General features: G+C 39.4%; 1 protein-coding gene and 1 pseudogene across 3 annotated transcripts; one reads left to right on the top strand and one right to left on the bottom strand.

The window, feature by feature from the left end:
- Positions 1–20214, top strand: DYNLT2B (dynein light chain Tctex-type 2B). 3 transcript variants are annotated; one of them, XM_053221019.1, is made up of 5 exons: positions 1–291; positions 3151–3284; positions 8117–8186; positions 18045–18108; positions 19876–20214. In XM_053221019.1, exons 1-5 carry the CDS (start codon positions 212–214, stop codon positions 19921–19923), a joined length of 396 nt encoding a protein of 131 aa, XP_053076994.1. In that variant the 5' UTR covers positions 1–211; the 3' UTR covers positions 19924–20214. The 3 variants fall into 3 exon arrangements, with proteins under 3 accessions (XP_053076994.1, XP_014941242.1, XP_053076995.1); XM_015085756.3 differs by having other exon boundaries at positions 6–287; positions 19876–20030; XM_053221020.1 differs by lacking the exon at positions 1–291 and adding an exon at positions 673–865.
- On the bottom strand, positions 4614–11836 carry LOC106987465 (60S ribosomal protein L21-like; annotated as a pseudogene).
- Positions 20215–20461: the final 247 nt, after the last annotated feature.

Genomic DNA, 20461 nt, shown 5'->3' with positions numbered 1-20461 from the left:
GGGAGGGCCGCCAGACCCGCAGAGAAGGGAGGGCCTCTCTGCTGGGAGCACGCAGCCGCTTTACGTCAGGGCCAAGGGCGGTGCTGTCGCCCTGGCGACGGTTTCGCAGCCCCGCGCCGCCACCAGCCAGGCCTTCATCTCGACACACTGGGCCAAGAAGCCCTAGCTATGACCTCGACGACCGCGGCGTCCTTGTCTATAGGCACGGCCGATGGGTTGCTTGAGACCGAGAAGAACGCAGGGGAGTCCGAGAATACCTATATTTTGCGGCCCGTTTTCCAGCAAAGGCGGGTAACGGACGGGTTGTGGTGGGGGCGACCTGCGAGACTGTTAGGTCAGGCAGGCAGAGCCCGCCTGGAAGCCTCAGCGTCGGTAAAGGGCGCGGGGAGCGGCGAAGTGGGCGGGGCGGCGGGGGCAGGCTGGGGCAGAGAGGCGGGGCTGGAGAGGGAGGGGCGGGGCTGGAGGAGAGGCGGGGCTGGAGAGGGCGAGGCGGAGCTGGGACTTAGAAGGTGTTGGGTTGGAGTACCGAGATGAGTCGGCAGAGGAGGGAGGGGCTGGGTCTGGAGCCGCACGGGCCAGCCGGGGAGGGGGCGGGACGGGAGGGCGGGAATCTATTTTTCTTGAGCTTTCAGCTGCTACCGGCAGCTGAAGACCCGGTCTCCGGTTGCAGTGTTAGGGCGTCGGAAGCGCCTGAGGCTAGCGCAGTGGAAATGGTTGGCTCTAGGAGACCTGGGACGTGAGCAGAGGAAAGGAGATGGATGGAATAGAGAGAAGAGCAGTAAAGAAGAGCCTTGCGTAGAATGCCATTCAGCCACACGCTTACTGTGTGCAAACGTGTGCCAGAATACGCTTACTCCTTTGCAGGGTACGGGACCTGTATGTATACAAAGCCTTACCCAGATAGTACCCGGATGTTCTAGGCCCACCACCGCGATAGTTTCCCAGAGTTGAAGTACACAGTCTAGTGCAGGGGAGAGTCTGCTAGGGCTGTAGACTCTTATCACTCGCTTCATTTTCACAAGATGAGAAAATATATATACGTTTAAAAAAAAAGCCCCTCTTGCTTGCCACCAGGTTGCTGATCAAATGCTTGGCAAATACTGAAAGCCAGGAACTTTGGTTATAATGTGATAAAAAATTTCATGCAGCATTTTTATGGTGGGTCGAATGGACATATAAAACTGTATGTTAAGTTATCTTGGTAAAAGTATCTAAATGGATCGATTGCCGTTTGCCTGCATTTCTGTTGTAAAACGGAACAAAAGCAGAACAAGATTAACAAATATATATTGTGTGGGAATAATCCTATGAGATTATTTGTGACTTGTTTCAACAAAACTTTTAACATTTCACTGAGAATGAAAAAGGCTTAAGGAAAAGAACCAGATATGGTATGTTTATTAATAACAGGGAGACCCCGTTTTGAACGGATCAAGTCCTGGAAAGTTTGTCAGTGATTCTAAAGTTCATCTGTGAGAATAACCAGCAAGAGAGCAAAGAAAATAATGTTTAATAAGGGGCCACCAATACTACCAAATATTATACCATATTATAAGCTCAAAACCTAAAACATTCTGGTCACTTGGACGTAATAGATAAATCAACTGATAGAATATATAGCCCAGAAAATGAACCTACTGCTGTAATCTATGATAAATACAATAAAAATGTTAATGGTATTGTTACTGTGGTGAAATTAGGGGAGATTTTTTTTTTTCTGTCTTCATTTATTCAGTAATCCATTACTCCAAAAAGTATTTATTTTCTATGTGCTGGGTGCCGTTCTGAGAAATGGGGATATAACAGTGAACAAAGCAGATAGAAATTTCTGCTCTCATGGAGTTTACGTTCTAGCTGGGTAGAAGGACAACAAACAAACACAGAAGTGAACTGTACAGTGTATGAGATAGTAATCAGTACTGGGAAGTGAGCTATGAAGTGATGTGAGAGGAGGGCAATTTGAAGTTTTAGAGAAGGTGACTTTTGAAAAAAAGACTTGAAAGAAGTGAGGAGGTAGCTATGCATATAGAATGAGACTTGCACTTCAGGCAGAGGTTCACAGCAAGTGCAGAAGCACTGAGGTTGGCATGCCTGGTGTGATCAAAGAACATAGGGAAGGCCAGTGTGGCCAGAGTGGAGAGAACTAGTGGGAAAAGTAGTAAAAAACAAGGTCAGAGTTTGGTAGGGTAGACATATGGGACTGTACAAGTCATAGTTAGGATGCTGCTTTTACTCTGAGTGAGGTGGGAAATATTTGGGGTATCTTTGAATAGAGAAGTGCCATGATCTGACATATATTTTAACAGGACCGATCTAGTTGCTATGTTGAAAACAGGATCTGGGAGCAAACGCAGAGACAGAGAGACTTGTTAGGAGCCATTGTAATCTAGGCAGGAGGTAAAGGTAGCTTGGACCAAGCTGGTGGCAGTGGATGGTGAGAGTGATTGAATTTCAGATTATTCTGAATGTAGAACTGCTTCAGATTTGCTTATGATTTAAGCAAGATTTGCTTATGAACCAGGATGTGTTTTGTGAGAGAGAAAGACGGCAAGACTGACATCAAGGTTTTTGGCCTGAACAAATGGAAGAATGGAGTTACCATTGACTGATAACAATTCTGGGGAGGGGAGATGGTCAGAAGCTTGATGTCGGGGGCATCTGGGTGGCTCAGTCAGTTGAGTGTCCTCCTTATGCTCAGGTCATGATTTCACAGTTTATGAGTTCAAGCCCCACATTGGGCTCTGTGCTGACAGCTCAGAGCCTGGAACCTGCTTCTGATTCTGTCTCCCCTTCTCTCTCTCTCTCTGCTCCTTCCCCGCTCATGCTCTCTCTCTCTCTCAGAAATAAACATTAAACAAATAAAAAAAAACCGCTTAATGTTGGATATATTAAATTTGAGTTGTCTGTTAGACATCCAGATGGAATATGTGTTGGAATGTGTGGTCTGAAGTTCAGGGGAAAGGTCCGGGCTGGAAGTATAAATCAGGAATATGACTTGTTTTCTTAATTTGCTTATATCACTTTTTTAATAAAAAATATGAAAATGGAAGATTACATTGTTTTAGTGGCAAAGAGCTGGGGGCAGTTGGACTGTGAAGGTAAATTGGAGTTTTGGAGTTACCAATTAGTTGTTCAAACTGTTTCATTTAGGTTCAGACCCTCTGTGGTTAAAGACTGTATCCATGCCGTGCTTAAGGAGGAACTGGCAAATGCTGAATACTCTCCAGAAGAAATGCCTCAACTCACAAAACGTTTATCAGAAACCGTTAAAGATAAATTAAAAGGTAATTGTGATGGTCATTGGAAACGATATGTTCCCTTCAAACATTCAATTTTACCTATTTGTTTCCTTCCCCATCTTTAAACAGGGGTCATACGCTATGCATTCTTTTAAACACAAATTTCTCTTCAGTGTCTAGTCTTCTCAGTTATTTGGTAACTTTTATGCATGTGGGTTTTTGCAGATAATGGGAGAGCGTAAAGATGTAAAATAAAACATTGTAGGCAAGCACTGTCTGAGAAATTCCAGTATGGGAAAGACCAGAACTTACAAGGGCTCCTTTCTTCCATCATTCTTGATTGTTTTTCTCACCAACATATCAGTTCCTTAGGCAGGCCTCTTAGGCATTCATACCCTCACTGTCTGACCTCAGCCCATCTCTCCAGCTGAATCATTAACTAGTTGCCCTACTCAACTCTCCATTCCTGCTAAGCTCTACGTATACAGAGCACACCTTGTGCTTTTTCTCCCTGTTCCCTTGGCCTCTGTCTCTGTCTTTTTTTGTTAATAATGTTTTACCATCTGAAAAGTCCTTTCTGTCTACCTTTTTAAAAATATAACATTTTGTGGAGGGAAGAAAATGTCTATGTAACAGTTATATTTCATTGTACTAACCTAGACAGTCTAGAAAAATACGCATATGAATTTTTTTTTAATTATATAAAATCCCATAACCCAAAGGTAGCTACTATTTAGTATTTTGGTGTATTTTCTTCTGTTTCTTATTTTTTTTCAGTTTTTAGAAATTAAAAAATATATAAAAGTACAAAGAAGAAAATAGAAATTCTGTGGATTTCTATCACTACTGTTTGTATATTAGCATTTTTATTGCACTTTAAAAAAAAAGCTTTATTTATTTATTTTTGAGAGAGAGAGGGAGAGTGAGCATGTGTGCATGGGTGGGAGAGGGGCAGAGAGAGAGAGGGAAATAGAGAATCCCAAGCAGGCTCTGCGCTAACAGCACAGAGCTCGATTCAGGGCTTAAACACACGACCATAAGATCATGACCCGATGGGGCGCCTGGGTGGCGCAGTCGGTTAAGCGTCCGACTTCAGCCAGGTCACGATCTCGCGGTCCGTGAGTTCGAGCCCCGCGTCGGGCTCTGGGCTGATGGCTCAAGAGCCTGGAGCCTGTTTCCGATTCTGTCTCCCTCTCTCTCTGCCCCTCCCCCGTTCATGCTCTGTCTCTCTCTGTCCCAAAAATAAATAAACGTTGGAAAAAAAAATTAAAAAAAAAAAAAAAAAAAAAAGATCATGACCTGAGCCAAAATCAAGAGTCAGATTCTTAACTGACTGAACCACCCAGACACCACTTCACTTTTTAAAAAAGTTATTTATTTATTCATTTAAGTAATCTCTGTTCCCAACATGGAGCATGAACTCATGACCTCAAAATCAAGAGTTGCATGCTGTACCAACTGAGCCAGCCAGGTGCCCCTTTATTTTAACTTTTTAATAAAAATTGACTGTTAAAATTATTATAAAAAAGATACATGTCCATTATAAATAAATTTAAATGTATAGAAAAATACATAAAATTAGAAAATCATCCCAAATGCCACCACCACATTAAATATCAATATTTAATGATAATCATTAATATCAGGTGAACATATCACACTCTTTTGTATGTATATATACAGATAAATAAATACTTTAACAACAGTAGGATACCTTAGACTTATTTCACATAGTGGTATAGTATTCATTTTCGCTCTCTCTCTCTTTTTGCATTTGTTCTATATTTAAATGAAATGATTGCTCACTATTTAGTCCTTTTATCATGCCGTTTCCATTGCTGAGTTCTTTATTTTGGTTCAATTCTTACCTGATGAGATTTTGTTGTAAATTTTTTCGGGAAGGGCTCAGAAATGCTACATTCTCTGGGTTTTTTCATGTCCGAGGATGTCTGCCTTTTGCCTTTAAACCAAAATAGTTTTGGATGAATATAATATTTTGAGGTAATAACTTATTTTCTGAGAATCTTGTAGACTCGTTTTTCATTATCTTCTGGCATTGGATATTACCGAAGAGAAATCTAAGGCCACCTGATGTCCTCTGCTTAAAGAATCCCATCCTTAACCTTGATGCTCAATAGCTTTTTTAGAATATGGCTTGGTAGTGAAAATTTTATAGCTTTCAATCTGCAGATTTTATTTTTTCCATGTCAGGAAAATTTTCTTCTATCTCTGAAAACATTTCCTGTTGCATTTATTAGATTCTCTTCTTTAGGAAAACAAATACTGATATGTTGAATCTTCATCTTCCATATCTATTAGCTTTTCTGTGCCATACTTTCTTGCCTTTCCTTTGACATTTACTTGTGATTATCTTAAGCCAGTTGTTCAATTTTCATTTGTGTCTGTTCTGTCCTTTGCGACTTTTAATTTATTAGGCCTGCACTGATACTGTGTGAGGATTCAGTTTGTTTCTTCAGGCTGTGATCTTCCTTTCCATTTTTCTGCTGTTTATAATCTGATTAAGTTCTTATTTTGTTGAATTTATGAACTAATTTTGTTCTATACTGTGAATCATTTGTGAAGAACACGAGAAGGGGAGGGGCAGAGAGAGACACAGAATTGGGAGCAGGCTCCAGGCTCTGTGCTGTCAGCAGAGAGCCCGACGCAGGGCTTGAACCCATGGACTGCGAGGTCATGACCTGAGCTGAAGTTGGACATCTAACCGACTGAGTGAGCCACCCAGGTGCCCCCTTTTTGTCTTTTAAACAGTGTGTTTCTTTCTTGTTATTCTTTTGTTTGTTTTTGCTGCTGCATCATTGCATATTGCCAGTTGGCTTCTTTCCATTTTATTTTGATGTGGTGTGGTTTTCAGATCTTTTCATTTGCTCTTTTCATAATTGCTTCGACATAATATAGGTGATTTTTTTTTGTACTCTCCCACTATATCTGAGATTATTTTATTTTTCCCTCAGAACTATGATTTAAGGGCTGTATATATAATATTCTAGCTGCATGGGTATCAGAAAAGGAAGAAGAGAAATGAGTAGAGAAAAGAGGAAGTTCCATGGAACTGTCTGCAGTGTTTTGGGCTCTGTCTCCTAGATTTTGTTAAGTATCCTGAATTAGGGTTCATGTTTCACATGGGAGGAGACCTGTGGTCTTCAGATTGTTTGCCTAATTTACTATATAATCCTGGAGACTTTCATCAGAGTTGGCTCTGTTTCAACTTTGCCCATTTCCTTTCCTTTTTTTCCCCCCCAACTGTTTCCACTAGTCTTTGGTTAGAAAAGAGCAGGGAGATAAAGATGCCCATTCAGTTTTCTTCTTTCCATTGGTGTTAGGGAGAATTTTCAGGATTTTGCTGCTTTAGCAGTATAGTTTTTGGGGAAGCAGCAGAGTTGTGCTAGGCCACACCATTATACTTCAGAATCTTATACTGTTATTTTCTTTTCTCCCTTACTGAACAGCTTACAGTTTTCTAAATATCCCATACTCTAGGGACGCCTGCGTGGCTCAGTCAGTTAAGCGTCCAACTTTGGCTCAGGTCATGATCTCTCAGTTTGTGAGTTCAAGCACTGAGTCGGGCTCTGTGCTGACAGCTCAGAGCCTGGAGTCTGCTTTGGATTCTGTGTCTCCCTCTCTCTCTGCCTCTCCACCACTCACACTTTGTCTCTCTCTCTCTCAAAAAGAAATACACATTAAAATAAAATAAATATCCCATAGCTTATGCCTTTGCACATGATATTCCCTCTCCATAAAATGGAGAGACATTGTCTGCCTAGTAAATTCCCACTCGTCTTTCAACACTCAGCTTGTGTATCTCATCCTCCAAGAAGCCTTTTCTGGTCATCCCTTCCCTACTGTCCAAACAAAGGAAGGAGCTGCCAGCCCTGTGTTCCTAAAAGACATGCCATTCCTGGAATTATTAATACATTGCATTTTTATTTTATTCTTCATGTTTGCCTTCCCAGCTACTGTGAGTTCTTTAAGGCAAGAAGAGTGTCTTATTTATTTCAGTGTTTTGAGGACCTACCAGCACCTGTCTTAGAGTAGGAGAGAAACAAAGGAAGCTGCGATCTATTGAGAAACTAGTATGTATCAATACTGTTGTAGATGCTTTACATATTGTGAAAATTACTAAAGCAAAACCTCACTAGAATGTGGGAGTTGGGAGGCCAGAAGGGGGAGCTCTAATACCATACCGTTCCTTATCAGCCTATACTTTACTACCCTAGCAGGAGAAAGAAAGATTTTCTGCTTGCCTAGCAACAGACCAGCCAATGAGAGACCATCAAAATTCAGGCAATGAAAAGCCACTACACTTTCAACTCCCAATTTACTCCAATGAACTTTTTGTTTATAACAGCTCTCCCAATGTCCTCCTTTCCTCTGCAAAAGAGCTGACTTTTTTGTTCTCTGGACTTGCAAATGGTTTTGCTGTAGCTTTCATGTCCTGAATTGTAATTCTGTGCCCTTCACGAATAAACTCATTTTTTTGCTGGTAAAATAACTGACAGTTTTGTTTTTAAGGTCAGTGTACTATATCTTATCTCATCTCATCTCACAGTGTACCCCCAGGGTAGGTAATAATATTTTTCATTTAACAGATGTGGAAGACTTAAGCCAAGAAGGTAAATAACTTGTCTAAGGCTACACACTTGGTAAGCTGACTTACTCACCAAGTAAAATTTGCCCTCTAGTCTCTCTGACTCCCAACTTATCAACCCACTCCGTCAGTGCTTATAGACTGAATGCCTATATCCATTTCTAGGCAAATATACCATCATATTTATCACTTTTATCACTTTTACTTATGCCTTTATCACTTTTACTTTATCACTTTTACTTATAGATAACCTTCTTATTTTTCTTTCTAGAAATGGGATTTGACCGATATAAAATGGTGGTGCAAGTAGTGATTGGAGAACAAAGAGGTGAAGGAGTATTGTGAGTAGTTGGTTTTTCCTTCTTGTTTTTATTCTTAAATATTTATTAGGTATTCATCCTCCTAACAATTCAGAAAGATTGTGTCTTTGTGAGAGTGAGAGGAAAAGGCAGCATTACAAAATGCAGCTGTGAACCAAAAAGATCCGGGTATTGAACAGTGAGGTTGACAAGTCTGGGTGAGCTCCGTGAGGTAACACTTTGTGTCGTATCTATAGGGCTTAGGTTTATATGCTCCTAAAAAGAGTATGGGAACATGTATATATGTTTCTTCCTAAATTGCTTTTTGCCTGTTTTTTTCCTATCATTCTCCTAAATTAGTTTCTTTAACATTGTCTGAGACCTCTTTATTAGCATATCTGGTAACCCTTTCTTACCTCTTATTCTTGGCCTGGGCTTCTATTTCTTTCTTTCTTTCTTTTTTAATGTTTATTTATTTTTGAAAGAGAGAGAGAGAGAGAGAGAGAGAGAGAGAGAGCATGAGCAGGGGAGGGGCAGAGAGAGAGGGAGACACAGAATCCAAAGCAGGCTCCAGGCTCTGAGCTGTCAGCACAGAGCCCGATGCGGAGCTCGAACTCACAGACTGTGAGATCATGACCTGAGCCGAAGTTGGATGCTCAACCTACCGAGCCACCCAGGCGCCCCTGAGCTTTTATTTCTTAAAATTCACTCTTTTTTTTTTTTTTTTTTTTTGGCCCTGATGTCACTTAGCTAACTTGTTTCTCTTCTATTTTTCTAACTGATTATTGTCTTTCCTTCCCTGGTTCCTTTCTCCCCTACATCGCCAGCTGTGAGCTTTCTTCAAGGCTCACTTCTTGTTCTTGGGCTCTTCTTAATGCTTTTTCAATGAACTCATTCATTGTCATGACCTCAAACTGTCGTTCATGTATTAGTGAGTTCAAAATCTGTATTTCCTCTCTTTTCCTGTGCCCAAGTGTTAATCTCACATTTCCCTTTGCAAACAGTGCTTAGTATAGTATTTTATAAAAAAAAAATTAAAATATTTGTTAAAGGAATTAAAAAAAACCTTGTATATATTATGAGTGAGAATTTTTACTATGGAATGTTGGATTTGGAAGGGACTATGGATATTTTCTACTGTCCACTCTCCTTAATTTATAGATGACACTTATGAGGATCACTATATTTTGCCCGAAATTATTTATCTGGCTGGTGTCAGATTAACTAACAGAGCCTAGCTTTCTGACTCGTGGTGCAGTACTCTTCACTGTGGTGCCCTCTACCATTTGGTCAAAAGGCTTCAGGAGAATTTCTCACCTCCAAGACATAAAGAAATACTTTACTAGTTTATCTCGCCAGTTTCAACTTGTTGTACAGTTGTAAATTTCTTCTCCCTTCTTCTCCTTTCGTCAACCTGACATTTTAATTTCTCTTTCACAGTATTACCAAGGTTCTGTTGACTCTGGCTTAAAACCTCGGAGTCCTCTTTTGTCTTGTTTAGCCGTTAGTCTCTCCTACTGTATGCACTGTAATCTGGATGCCAGGGTTACTTGGCAACCCCTTATCAGCATTTCCAGACTCTGATCTCTCTCCTCTGCATTTCATTTTGCATGCTAGAGCAGTCTTTCAGAAGTACACTTCATTTTCTTTCCATGAACTCTTTAGAATTTATTTTAAACCCTGTCAGGTATAAACTCCTTGAACTGGTTGTGATTGACTTTGTTAAACGTGATAAGGCCAAATTCTAAAGCGTAGCATTCAAGCCTCCCCCCCCCTCCTTTTTTAAAACCTTTATCATCTAAAATTTCAAACATACGCAGAAGTACAGGGACTTAGGAACTCCCATTTTTCTGTCATTTAGCTTCAAAGTTTATAAGCCCATACAGATACTGTTTTATTTATCCCTCTGCCTACTCTCCCTGTCCCATCAGATTATTTTGAAGCAAATTCCAGTCATCATACCTTTCATTTGTAAATACAACGATATACGATATCTCTAAAATTTAAAGACCCTTTTTATTTTATTTATTTTTAAAAAATGTTTATTTATTTTGAGAGAGAGAGAGAACGGGAGGGGCAGAGAGAGGGGGAGAGAGAGAATCTCAAGCAGTCTCTGCACTGTCAGCACAGAGCCCAATGTGGGGCTCGAACCCACGATGCGTGAGATCATGACTTGAGCCAAAATCAAGAGTAGGATGCTTAACCCACTGAGCCACCCAGATGCCCTAAAGACCCTTTTTAACATAATAAAATATCACATCTAAAATATTGCCAGTCCTGAATATTATAAAATATTCAGGTAGTGTTCAAATATCCCCAGTTGTCTCATATATAGTTAACTCTTGTGCACCATGTGGGGGTTAGTGGTGCCAACCCCTGCACAATCAAAAATAACTTTTTGTATATGCATATAACTTTGACTCCCCCAATACTTAACTACTAATAGCCTACTATTGATTGGAAGCCTTAATGATAATGTAAATAGTCGATTAACACATGTTTTATATAGGTATTATATACTGTATTCTTATAATACAGTATATATTAAATAAATATATAAAGAAAATAAAATGTTACTAACAAAATTATAAGAGAGAGAAAATACATTTACAGTACTGTACTGTACTGTATTTATTGAAAAAACATCTGCACATAAGTGGACCTGTGCATTTCAGCCCAGGTTGTTCAAGGGTCACTGTATACATATATGAATATGTATTTAAGTGTATGTATTTATGTATGTGTATTTTTTTTTACAATTTGTTCAGATCAGGATTCAGATAAAGTTCACACATTGCATTTAGTTGATACATCTCTCTTTTTTTTTAATGTTTATTTTTGAGAGAGAGAGAGAGAGAGAGCGTGAGCATGAGCAGGGGAGGGCGGGGGCGGGGGGGAGACACAGAATCCAAAGCAGGCTCCGGGCTCTGAGCTGTCAGCACAAAGCCTGACTCAGGTTTCAAACTCATGGACTGCAAGATCATGACCTAAGCCAAAGTCAGAAGCTTAACCAACTGAGCCACTCAGGTGCCCCAAAACCCACCAAATTTGAATAAAGACATCATCCAATGAATTCAGACACAAAGTTTGCTTTGAATATTTCTTTGGGGGAGAGGACACCACACTTCTACTCAATTAAGAGTAACATTTTTAGTCTTGAGGTCTTTTTTTTTTTTAATATATTTATCATGCCATGAATTCATAGGGAATGGGCTCCAGGAGCTCAGGCTCCGATCCATTGGTTCTCACAAAATGTGCATCTCTGGGTGGGGCAGGCTGGCGCTTCAGTTGAACCCAAGTGCTTTTCTCCTTGGCTTCTTTCTTTTCCTGATCACTTTCCTTCACAGGGTTCAGGAAGCTGTCTTGACTCTGAGTGCTTAATGTGCTCAATATATACATGAATTCTCTTAGCAAGAATCTTGCCCTTGTTTGTTTACAACAATGTCAATAGCATGGTGGGTAACATTGTAGACTCTTCCAGTTTTGTCACGGTAACATTTGTGCCGCATTCCTTTTTGAAAAGTTCCCATTCCCTTGATGTCCACAATATCACCTTTCTTGTATATTGGCATGTATGTTGCCAAAGGAACAACTCCATGTTTTCTAAAAGGCCTAGAGAACATATAGCGAGTACCCCTCCTCTTTCCCTTTGTGTTGGTCATTTTGGCGAATTACTAGGAGGTTACTCCCTCTTGTATCTCATTGTCTCATTTTTTTTTACCTTGCCATTTAATTGTTAAATTGGTTTGTTTTTTCCTGGAGAGTTACTTCCTTTCTGGCATTTACTAATTGTACCTTTTACTCAGTGTTCTAGCTTGGGCCATTGGCAGCTCTTTCAGTTGACTCCTGTGTCCCTTTGATATACCCCACTATTATTATGGGGTTTCTTGAGCACTTCTTTACTTACTGGCACTGTGAGCTGCTTCATCTTATTCATTCCCTGCACCAGCCCTAGAGTTAGCCATTTCTCCAAGGAGCTCTGGTTCATTTTATGGAGAATAGCATTAGAAACTAACATCTGGGTGCTAAGTGTGGCCATTAACTTTTTAGGTATTACTTCTGCTCTGTTTGCTTTCTGTGGTCCCTTTTGTACTCCAATTACCTGTATATAGAGGGAGATGCTCTTTTTACTGTATTTCGCATATCTTTTATGCTCTTCTCTGAGTTTTTGTGTTTTCTCTCTGTACTTTTGGATATTTTTTTCTTTTTTCTTTTTTGGAAGGGAGAGAGAGAGAGAGAGAGAGGGAGAGAGAGAAAACGCATGTGTGTGCGTGCATGCATGAGTAAGTGGGGGAGGGGCAGAGAGAGAGAATCCCAAGCAGGCTCTCCACTGTCAGATGAGGGGCTAGATCTCACGACTGTAGGATCATGACCTGAACCGAAATCAAGAGTCAGATGTTTAACTGACTGAGGCACCCAGGTGCCCTGCTTTTGGATATTTTTCTGTTGACCTGTCTTTCAGTTAATGTGTTCTCTTTTCAGTTGTATCTAATCTGATATTCAACTCACTGACTGAATTCCTTTTTTTTTTCTCAGTGTTTAATTATTTTCGAGAGAGAGGGTGCAAGCAGGGGAGGGGCAGAGAGAGAGAGGGAGACACAGAACCTGAATAGGCTCCAGGCTCTGAGCTGTCAGCACAGAGCCTGATGTGGGGCTTGAACCCACGAACCGTGATGTCATGACTTGAGCTGACCTTGAACAGTTAACTAAACTGAGCCACCCAAGTGCCCCTGACTGAATTCTTTTTTTTTTTTTAATGTTTATTTTTGAGACAGAGAGAGACAGAGCATGATTGGGGGAGGGGCAGAGAGAGAGGGAGACACAGAATCCCAAGCAAGCTCCAGGCTCTGAGCTTTCAGCACAGAACTCAAAGCGGGGCTTGAACTCACGAACAGCAAGATCATGACCTGAGCCGAGGTTGGACGCTTAACTGACTGAGCCATCCAGGTGCCTTGCCCCTGACTGAATTCTTAATATCAGTTATTATATTTTTTAGGTCTAGAATATCCATTTTAATTCTTTTTTATAGATTCCAATTCTCTAGTGAAATTATTATTTTTTTTTAATACTACACGAGCATTATTTGCACATTCTGTGAAAGAGATTTCTGAATCTGTCGCAAGGGCAGAAGGGGCCTTGCTCTCACTCCTATTACTAAAATGTAAATTAATATAATTGCTGATCAAACTTACACACTGTTGGCAACTAATTTTTAGCCCCTATTTTAGTTATTATGATCATCAGCAGGGAAGAAACCTTTTCCTAAGACACTCAGCTGCGAAGGGCAGGCAGTGTTGGAACCCCCCTCCGTGATACTGCACCAGCCTGGAAAATATGCCTTCAGGCTCCTTCCCGTCACTCAAGGCAGCAGCAAATCCTTCCTGTCACCACACTGTCAGCGCAGAGCCTGACACAGGGCTTGACATGGGGCTTGACCCATGAACTGTGAGATCCTGACCTGAGTCAAAATCAAGAGTCAGATACTTAACCAACTGAGCCCCTCAATTGTCCAACTCTTGCTTTTGGCTCAGGTCATGATCTCCTGGTCATGAGATCAAGCTCTGCATTGGGCTCCATGCTGGGTGTGGAGCCTGCTTAAGAGTCAGTGTCTCCCTTTCTCTCTGCCTCCCCCCACCTTCAAAACTAAATAAATAAACATTAAAAAAAAGTCTTTTGTTCATAGGTAACTAGATCTGCAAGTGCTTTCCTGGTGAACTACACCTGGCACTGAATTAAATTGACAATGAATGCTGGTACTTTAAGCTGCATTCCTGGGAGGCAGCTGCAATTTGATTCATCTAGAGTGTCCTCATGTTCCTCTTTGCAGTTCAGTGCATTTCACAAATGCCCTGGTCACAGCTCTGACTGCCAGCCAGTAGCACCATGTATTCCAGCACCTCTCTGGTAGTGGTCAGTGAGGCCAATGAAATTATTTTTTTTTATCCAGTTCTTCATCCTTCCTCTCTCCTCCTTTTTTACATTTTGGTCATAGCAGTTATTTTAAAGTCACTGTCTGCTTACTCCAGTATCTGGATCATGTGTGATTCTGTTTCCGTTGATTTTTTTTTTTTTCTTGGTAATCCTTCATGTGGCTGTGTTAGCATGCCTAGTTTAAATCCTGGACATTGTGTCAAAAAATTATAGAACCTCCAGATAATATTATTTTCTTCCAGAGAGGGTTTACTCTTTTCCTTTTTCATTCAGATAGACTATGGACTGCTTACCTTAATCCAGCCAGGTACTAACCAGAGTTGAGGTTGGGTTGCATTTTTGATGAGGCTCCCTCTGCCTTTAGTTCACCCTTCTTTCTTGAAGAAGCCGTCCAGATGGGACCCCACCCCCATCAGGTACTGACTTCTTTACTTGTCTCCTCAGCATAAAACTATTCTTTACTTCAAAAGTTTTTGCTTTAGTGTACTAGCTTCCTATTGCTCCTGTAAAATATTATCACAGGTGCCTGGTTGACTGAGTTGGAAGAGTGTGTGACTCTTGATCTCAGGGTTGTGAGTTCGAGCCCCATGTTGGGTGTAGAGATTACTAAAATAAATAAATAAATAAACAAACAAACAAACAAACAAACTGAAAAAAATTACCACAAACCCAGTGGCTTAAAAATATTATTTTATAGTTCTGGAGATCATAAATCCAAAACAGGTTTCATTCAGTGAAAATTCAGGTATTGGAAAGACTGCATTCCTTCTGGAAGCTCTAGGGGAGAATCCCTTCTTTTGCCTGTTCCCACTTCTAGAGATTGCCTGTATTCTTTAGCTTGTAAACCCTTCCTCCATCTTCAAAGCCAGCAGCATAGCATCTTCAAATATTTCTCTGACTCTGACCCTCCCACCTCCTCCTTTCTAAGGACTCATGTGATTACGTTGAACCCACCTGTATAATCCAGGATAATCTCCCCATCTCAGGATCCTTAATAATATATCTATAAGAGTTTTTTCCTCGTATACTGTAGCTATTCACAGGTTTGGGGCATTAGGACATAGATACATTTGGTGAGAGGGCGTTATTTTGCCTACCACACATGGCTTTCAGTTTCAAAATTCAGCACCTGTCTTGAGGGGAAAACCTACCATGTGACAGGCTCAGTTCTACTCTCTCCTTTTTCACAGTAATCTTGGTTCCTTAAGTCTCCAGTTTTATCTTCTTAGCTGCCAACAGTACTGCTGGTTTCTTTTTCCCTCAGTAATTGGTTCTCTAGCTGGGAAAAGCCTGGTTTCTTAGCTTTTAGTCCTGTGCCTGGACTTGGCAAATGCCGCAGGGAGAATTCTGATGCAGGATATCCGCTTACCTCTTAGCAGTTCACCTCTCTCTGGAATTTTGGCTTCCCTGGTCTTAACTTGCTTCAGCTGCATTCTGATTCACTTAATCCAGCCTCACTAACTGATCCTGGGGGGAACATAGGCCTCTACAAACTGTTCCATCATACTTCTCAGTCCTATTGACACAAATACTTACACTTAAATATAGCTTTGTATGTATGTATGTATGTATAGCCCAGGGTTTGGGTGTGACCCTGAAGTCCCAGGTTCGTCTTATACATTTCTAGCCCAGGCCCTGGCATTGGCCATTTCTCTGAGAAGTCCCTAGTTCCTTTTATTGGCAAATGATATATAGACCAAATTTTGAAAGCAAGGATTGTGTTTTTTTGCATCTTTTTATCATTTGTACCTAGCACTTTGCTTCATATGTAATAGACCCTCAATAAATGTTTGTTAAGTAAATGTTTATATTCCTGCCTTCTTTGGGGCTACTTAGCTTAAGTACCACATCCTTCATTAACTCTTTTTTGACTTTTTCTCCTATCTAAATTCTCTAAATGTCTGTGGCACTTCTACAAATTTAGTACAAATGTGAAAATTAGGCTTGGACTAAACAGACTTTACAATACTTTCGAATCCTAATAACCGATAAATTAGCATCAACCATACATTATCTTATTCTTTTTATGTGTGTTAATTTTTTTCACCTAATTAAATTGGGAGTTATTTGAGGATTGACACAGATTTTTCTCTTTTTGGGCATATGGTAGCTGCTAAATAGATACTTGTTGGTGATGAATTAAGTAGGTTAATTTTATTTCACATTGTTACTGTTGCAGTTTGGAAAGAGATGGAACTTTTTTTCACTTAAGAATGTGTGAGGGGCACTTGGGTGGCTCATTCAGTTAGGTGTCTGACTCTTGATTTCGGCTCAGGCCATGATCTCAAGGTTGGTGGAACTGAGCCCTGCATTGGGCTCCACACTGACAGCATGGAGCCTGCTTGGGATTCTCTGTCTTCTTTCTCTGCCCCACCCGCTGCTTGTGCAGGTGCTCATTCTCTCTCAAAATAAATAAATAAACATTAAAAAAAAATAATGTGTGGAATACTAGGATGGGAGACTCTTCTATGCAAAACTTTAAAAAAGCACTTTCAAAAATGAACCAATATTAATATGGTACATGTGTTATCTTTCTCTATAACTTGAAGCTGAACTGCCTAGGTTCAAAGCCAGAATTTGTCATTTACTATTTGTTTGACCTTGGGCAAGTTTACTTAATTTCTCTAATATCCAGTTTCCATATTTACTAAATTAGTGTAATAACAGTACCTACTTCACAGGATTAAATGAGTTAATACATGTAAAGCACTTGGACTAGTGGCAGGCACAAAGTAAGTGCTCAATAAATGGTAATGATGACTCATATATATACAGTTAATAAAAATGTAAAACATTTATAATTAGTTTTTCACTTTATATTGTGAATGTATTTTAATTTTTGTAAAGTTTGTAAACATCTTTGTAAAAGATCTTTGTAAAATGTCTCTTTAATGGCAGCTGGTAGCATAGAATTTCATTACCATGAAATACCATAATTTCATCAACCACTTACTACTGTGCATTTAAGTTGTTTGCATTATTTATTTATTTTTCAAAATTTTATTTATTTTTTAACTAATATCTACATGTAACATGGGGCTCGAACCCCCAACCCCAACAGCAATAGTCATAGGCTCTACTGACTGAGTCAGCCAGGCAGCCCATAGTTGTTTCCATTTTTTAAAAAATGTTTATTTTGAGAGAGAGAGAGAGTGCATGAGCACGGGAGAGGAGCAGGAGAGAGAATCCCAATCAGACTCCATGCTCAGCACAGAGCCTGACGTGGGGCTTGATTTCATGAACTGTGAGATCATGACCTGAGCTGAAATCAAGAGTTGGATGCTTAACTACTGAGCTACCCAGGCACCCCTGTTTCCATTTTTTTAATTGGCTTTTATTTTGCCTAACATTCTTTCTTACTCAAGATTTGGGTAGAGGAGAATGGCCAATTTGAGAATTCAGAGGTAGCATAGCAATTCTGTAGAGACAATACAGACAATACTGGGTGTAGAAGTAGTTAGAAGATTGAGTTCTAGTTCAGAGTTTGTCCTTTTCTGAAACTCTACAAAATGATCAGGTTGGATTAAATAATCTATTGGGTCCTTTCTAGACCTACTTTTTAATATTATTTTGCAGGATTGAGCTCATTTCAGTCATAATTCTTAGGTATTAATTTCCTCTTAAAGTTCCACAAAAATATCTTGGCTGAAGTAATCTATAACAGAGCTTCCCACCCAGAACACCAAGGACTTAAAAGTATTGACCCCTTAAGCTTTCAGGCAGCCAGAGTCTGAGGCTGTGAGAGCCCATGGGCTGTCGCCTCCAGTGACATCTATGATTCCTGTCCCTCTTGGTTTATCCAGTATGTTCTGCTGTATACAAATAGGATTTTCTGTGTGCCAACCTGTGAAAGGGTTTGGAAACACTGATCTACAAGAATGTATCAAGGAAAACTTTTGCTCATGGCAAATATATGCAAGTCAGATCCTTGTTATATTGTTTATAATTCTTCATTCTCTGACTTTTCAGCATGGCTGCTCGCTGTTTCTGGGATGCTGACACTGACAACTATATTCATGATGTTTTCATGAATGTAAGTCCATTTGGAAGCCTTTTTGTCCTTTCCAAATCCAATTAGTATTATTAAGATATGAGGACACTTCAGTTTTAGATGTTTGTCTTAAACTCCTGGATGAGATGATTTTACTGTTCCTTTACTATGTTACTGAAGCAGGAGAAACCTAATGTGCTGCTAATAGGCCAGGATATTTGTAGCTGTGCTGATGACATAACTCTTCACAAGTGTGATTTTGAGAATATCAGATTGTTTATTCAGTGATAACAGACATATAGCACTTGGCTAACTACAAAGAAGAGGTGCTAGGGATAAAATGATGAATAAGACAGGCATGGTTTCTGCTTGTAGAAAGCTTATAAACCAGTGGGAGGTCAGACAATGCTCACATTAACAAATAATTAATTTAAAACTTTAGTTTTCAGTTATTACTTAATAAAGATGACCAGGATCTGCTTTTAGAGTGCAAGATTGGTGGGATAGATGTCTACGAATCATTTTTAAAAATAAATAAAAATAATTTTTCGGAGCCTGGTTTAGGGTGCTGACTTAGTCTGCTATATCTTTAGTCCAGTTTGTTGAGTCAAGTGTATATTTAGGTCTCATTTTCAGAGCTTATTTTGTTTATTTGGGGGGAGATCCCAGGAAGCACTGATAGAGGATGAGGACATGAGACAGGAGAGAGAAAAGTACATGTTATTGCGCCTATAATTGCTGTGGATAACTGGACTGGGTCTCAGGAGAACTCTGGGCGGCGCTGTAGAACAGTGGCCAAAGTGGGATCTGCAGACCAGTGCTAGTCCTTGTCCTGTTTCCAGGTCCTTCATGAAACAAGTACATAAAGAGAGTGTAAGAGTTTAGAAAGTCTTACAGAAATTTGACAAAGCAATTTATATTGATTAAATCTAATAATAAAATGTTTAGGCTGTATTTTGTGTGTTTCTTTTTTCATTTCATTTTCGTGCTTATTAATTTTTATTGTATTTTACAAAAGCATCAGTCCATAAGGGCCCGAAAAATTAAAGCAAAAACAAATTTCTCACCACAGATAGCACTGTTGTAGAACACAGTTCATAGTTATTCTACCCAAGGAGGCAGAGAACTGAGCTAACCAAAGAATTTTGCTTTGGTTAGCAATCAGATACTTGAGTTTAGATTGTTTTTCTGCCAGTAGTACCAGGCTGGAGGAGAGATTTGTTGGTCAGGAGTTGCTGAGGCAGGTGGATCTCCTGTAATCATTACCTAAAAGCTGTTTTAACAAGTTTAACTGGGATTTGGAAAACATTTTGTGATTCCAAGTTAAAGATGGATAAATGAATTTTATCAGTTAAGAATAGACACCCAGAAACCATTTGCCCTTATCCAGAATTTATGACAAGGTGCTGTTATTTTTATCTGTGATGTTATAATATAGTTATGCATTTACTCCAAGAAACTCAAGGTATTTAATACATTGTTATTTCTATGATAAATCAGGGAAAATGGGAATACTTATAAATATGAATTACATAAAGTTTATTAGTTTGCATTTTACTTCTACCTTCAAAAAATCTAATTCTTTACCCATCCTACCCTTTGAGCAAGCAATTTTGTAGTTACCCTGAGGCAAGCAAGTTTATGGCTCTAATCTGGAAACCCTTTGTCTATTGAAGAAGAAAAAACCTTCATGATTGAAAATTGGCAAAGATCTGAGATGATGTTAATTTCAGTTGCCTATGCTACCTTAGCCCTTCATTAGTACTAATGTTCTGGATTTGTGTGTTTTCTGTTTTGCTTGCTTTTTAGGACAGTTTATTCTGTGTTGTAGCGGCATTTGGCTGTTTCTACTATTGAATCTTTGAAAAGTTGGATAAAGATAATGACCATGAAGAAATATGAACTTTTTTATACTGTTATATATCTCAACAAAATAAAGATAATTTGGCAGTTTGGCAACTGAGTCTGAGTTTTAGGCCTTATATTTTCATGTTTTGATTTTTGTTGTAATATGTTCTCACTGTATTTGCAAAGTGGGGAGAATCCATATTTCAGTTGTTCAAACATTGTACCAAATTGTAAATATTTGGGTATATTTTCTACCAGTGTTTTTTATATTTGTAGGATTAAAAAAAATCATATGTTCAATTTTGTACCCGATTTTTCACTTCTAGTGTCATGTGCAGGGTTCATGTCATTTTATTTGCATTGTTGTGATTTTGATAAGCATAATTTAATAGCTGCACTTAGTCTGTTAGGTTATATATTGGTTATTTTTGCCATTTCCTTTGTCAGGGACTGATTATAATTTTTTACTATTATAAATAACATTGAAATGAATTTATTTGTGCATCAAGTTTTTTTCATACATTTTGAATTATTGTCTTTATCTCTC

This window comes from Acinonyx jubatus, chromosome C2, assembly GCF_027475565.1.
Source record: "Acinonyx jubatus isolate Ajub_Pintada_27869175 chromosome C2, VMU_Ajub_asm_v1.0, whole genome shotgun sequence".
In the NCBI taxonomy this organism is placed as follows: Eukaryota; Metazoa; Chordata; class Mammalia; order Carnivora; family Felidae; genus Acinonyx; species Acinonyx jubatus.
This window is presented reverse-complemented; position numbering and strand designations above follow the sequence as displayed.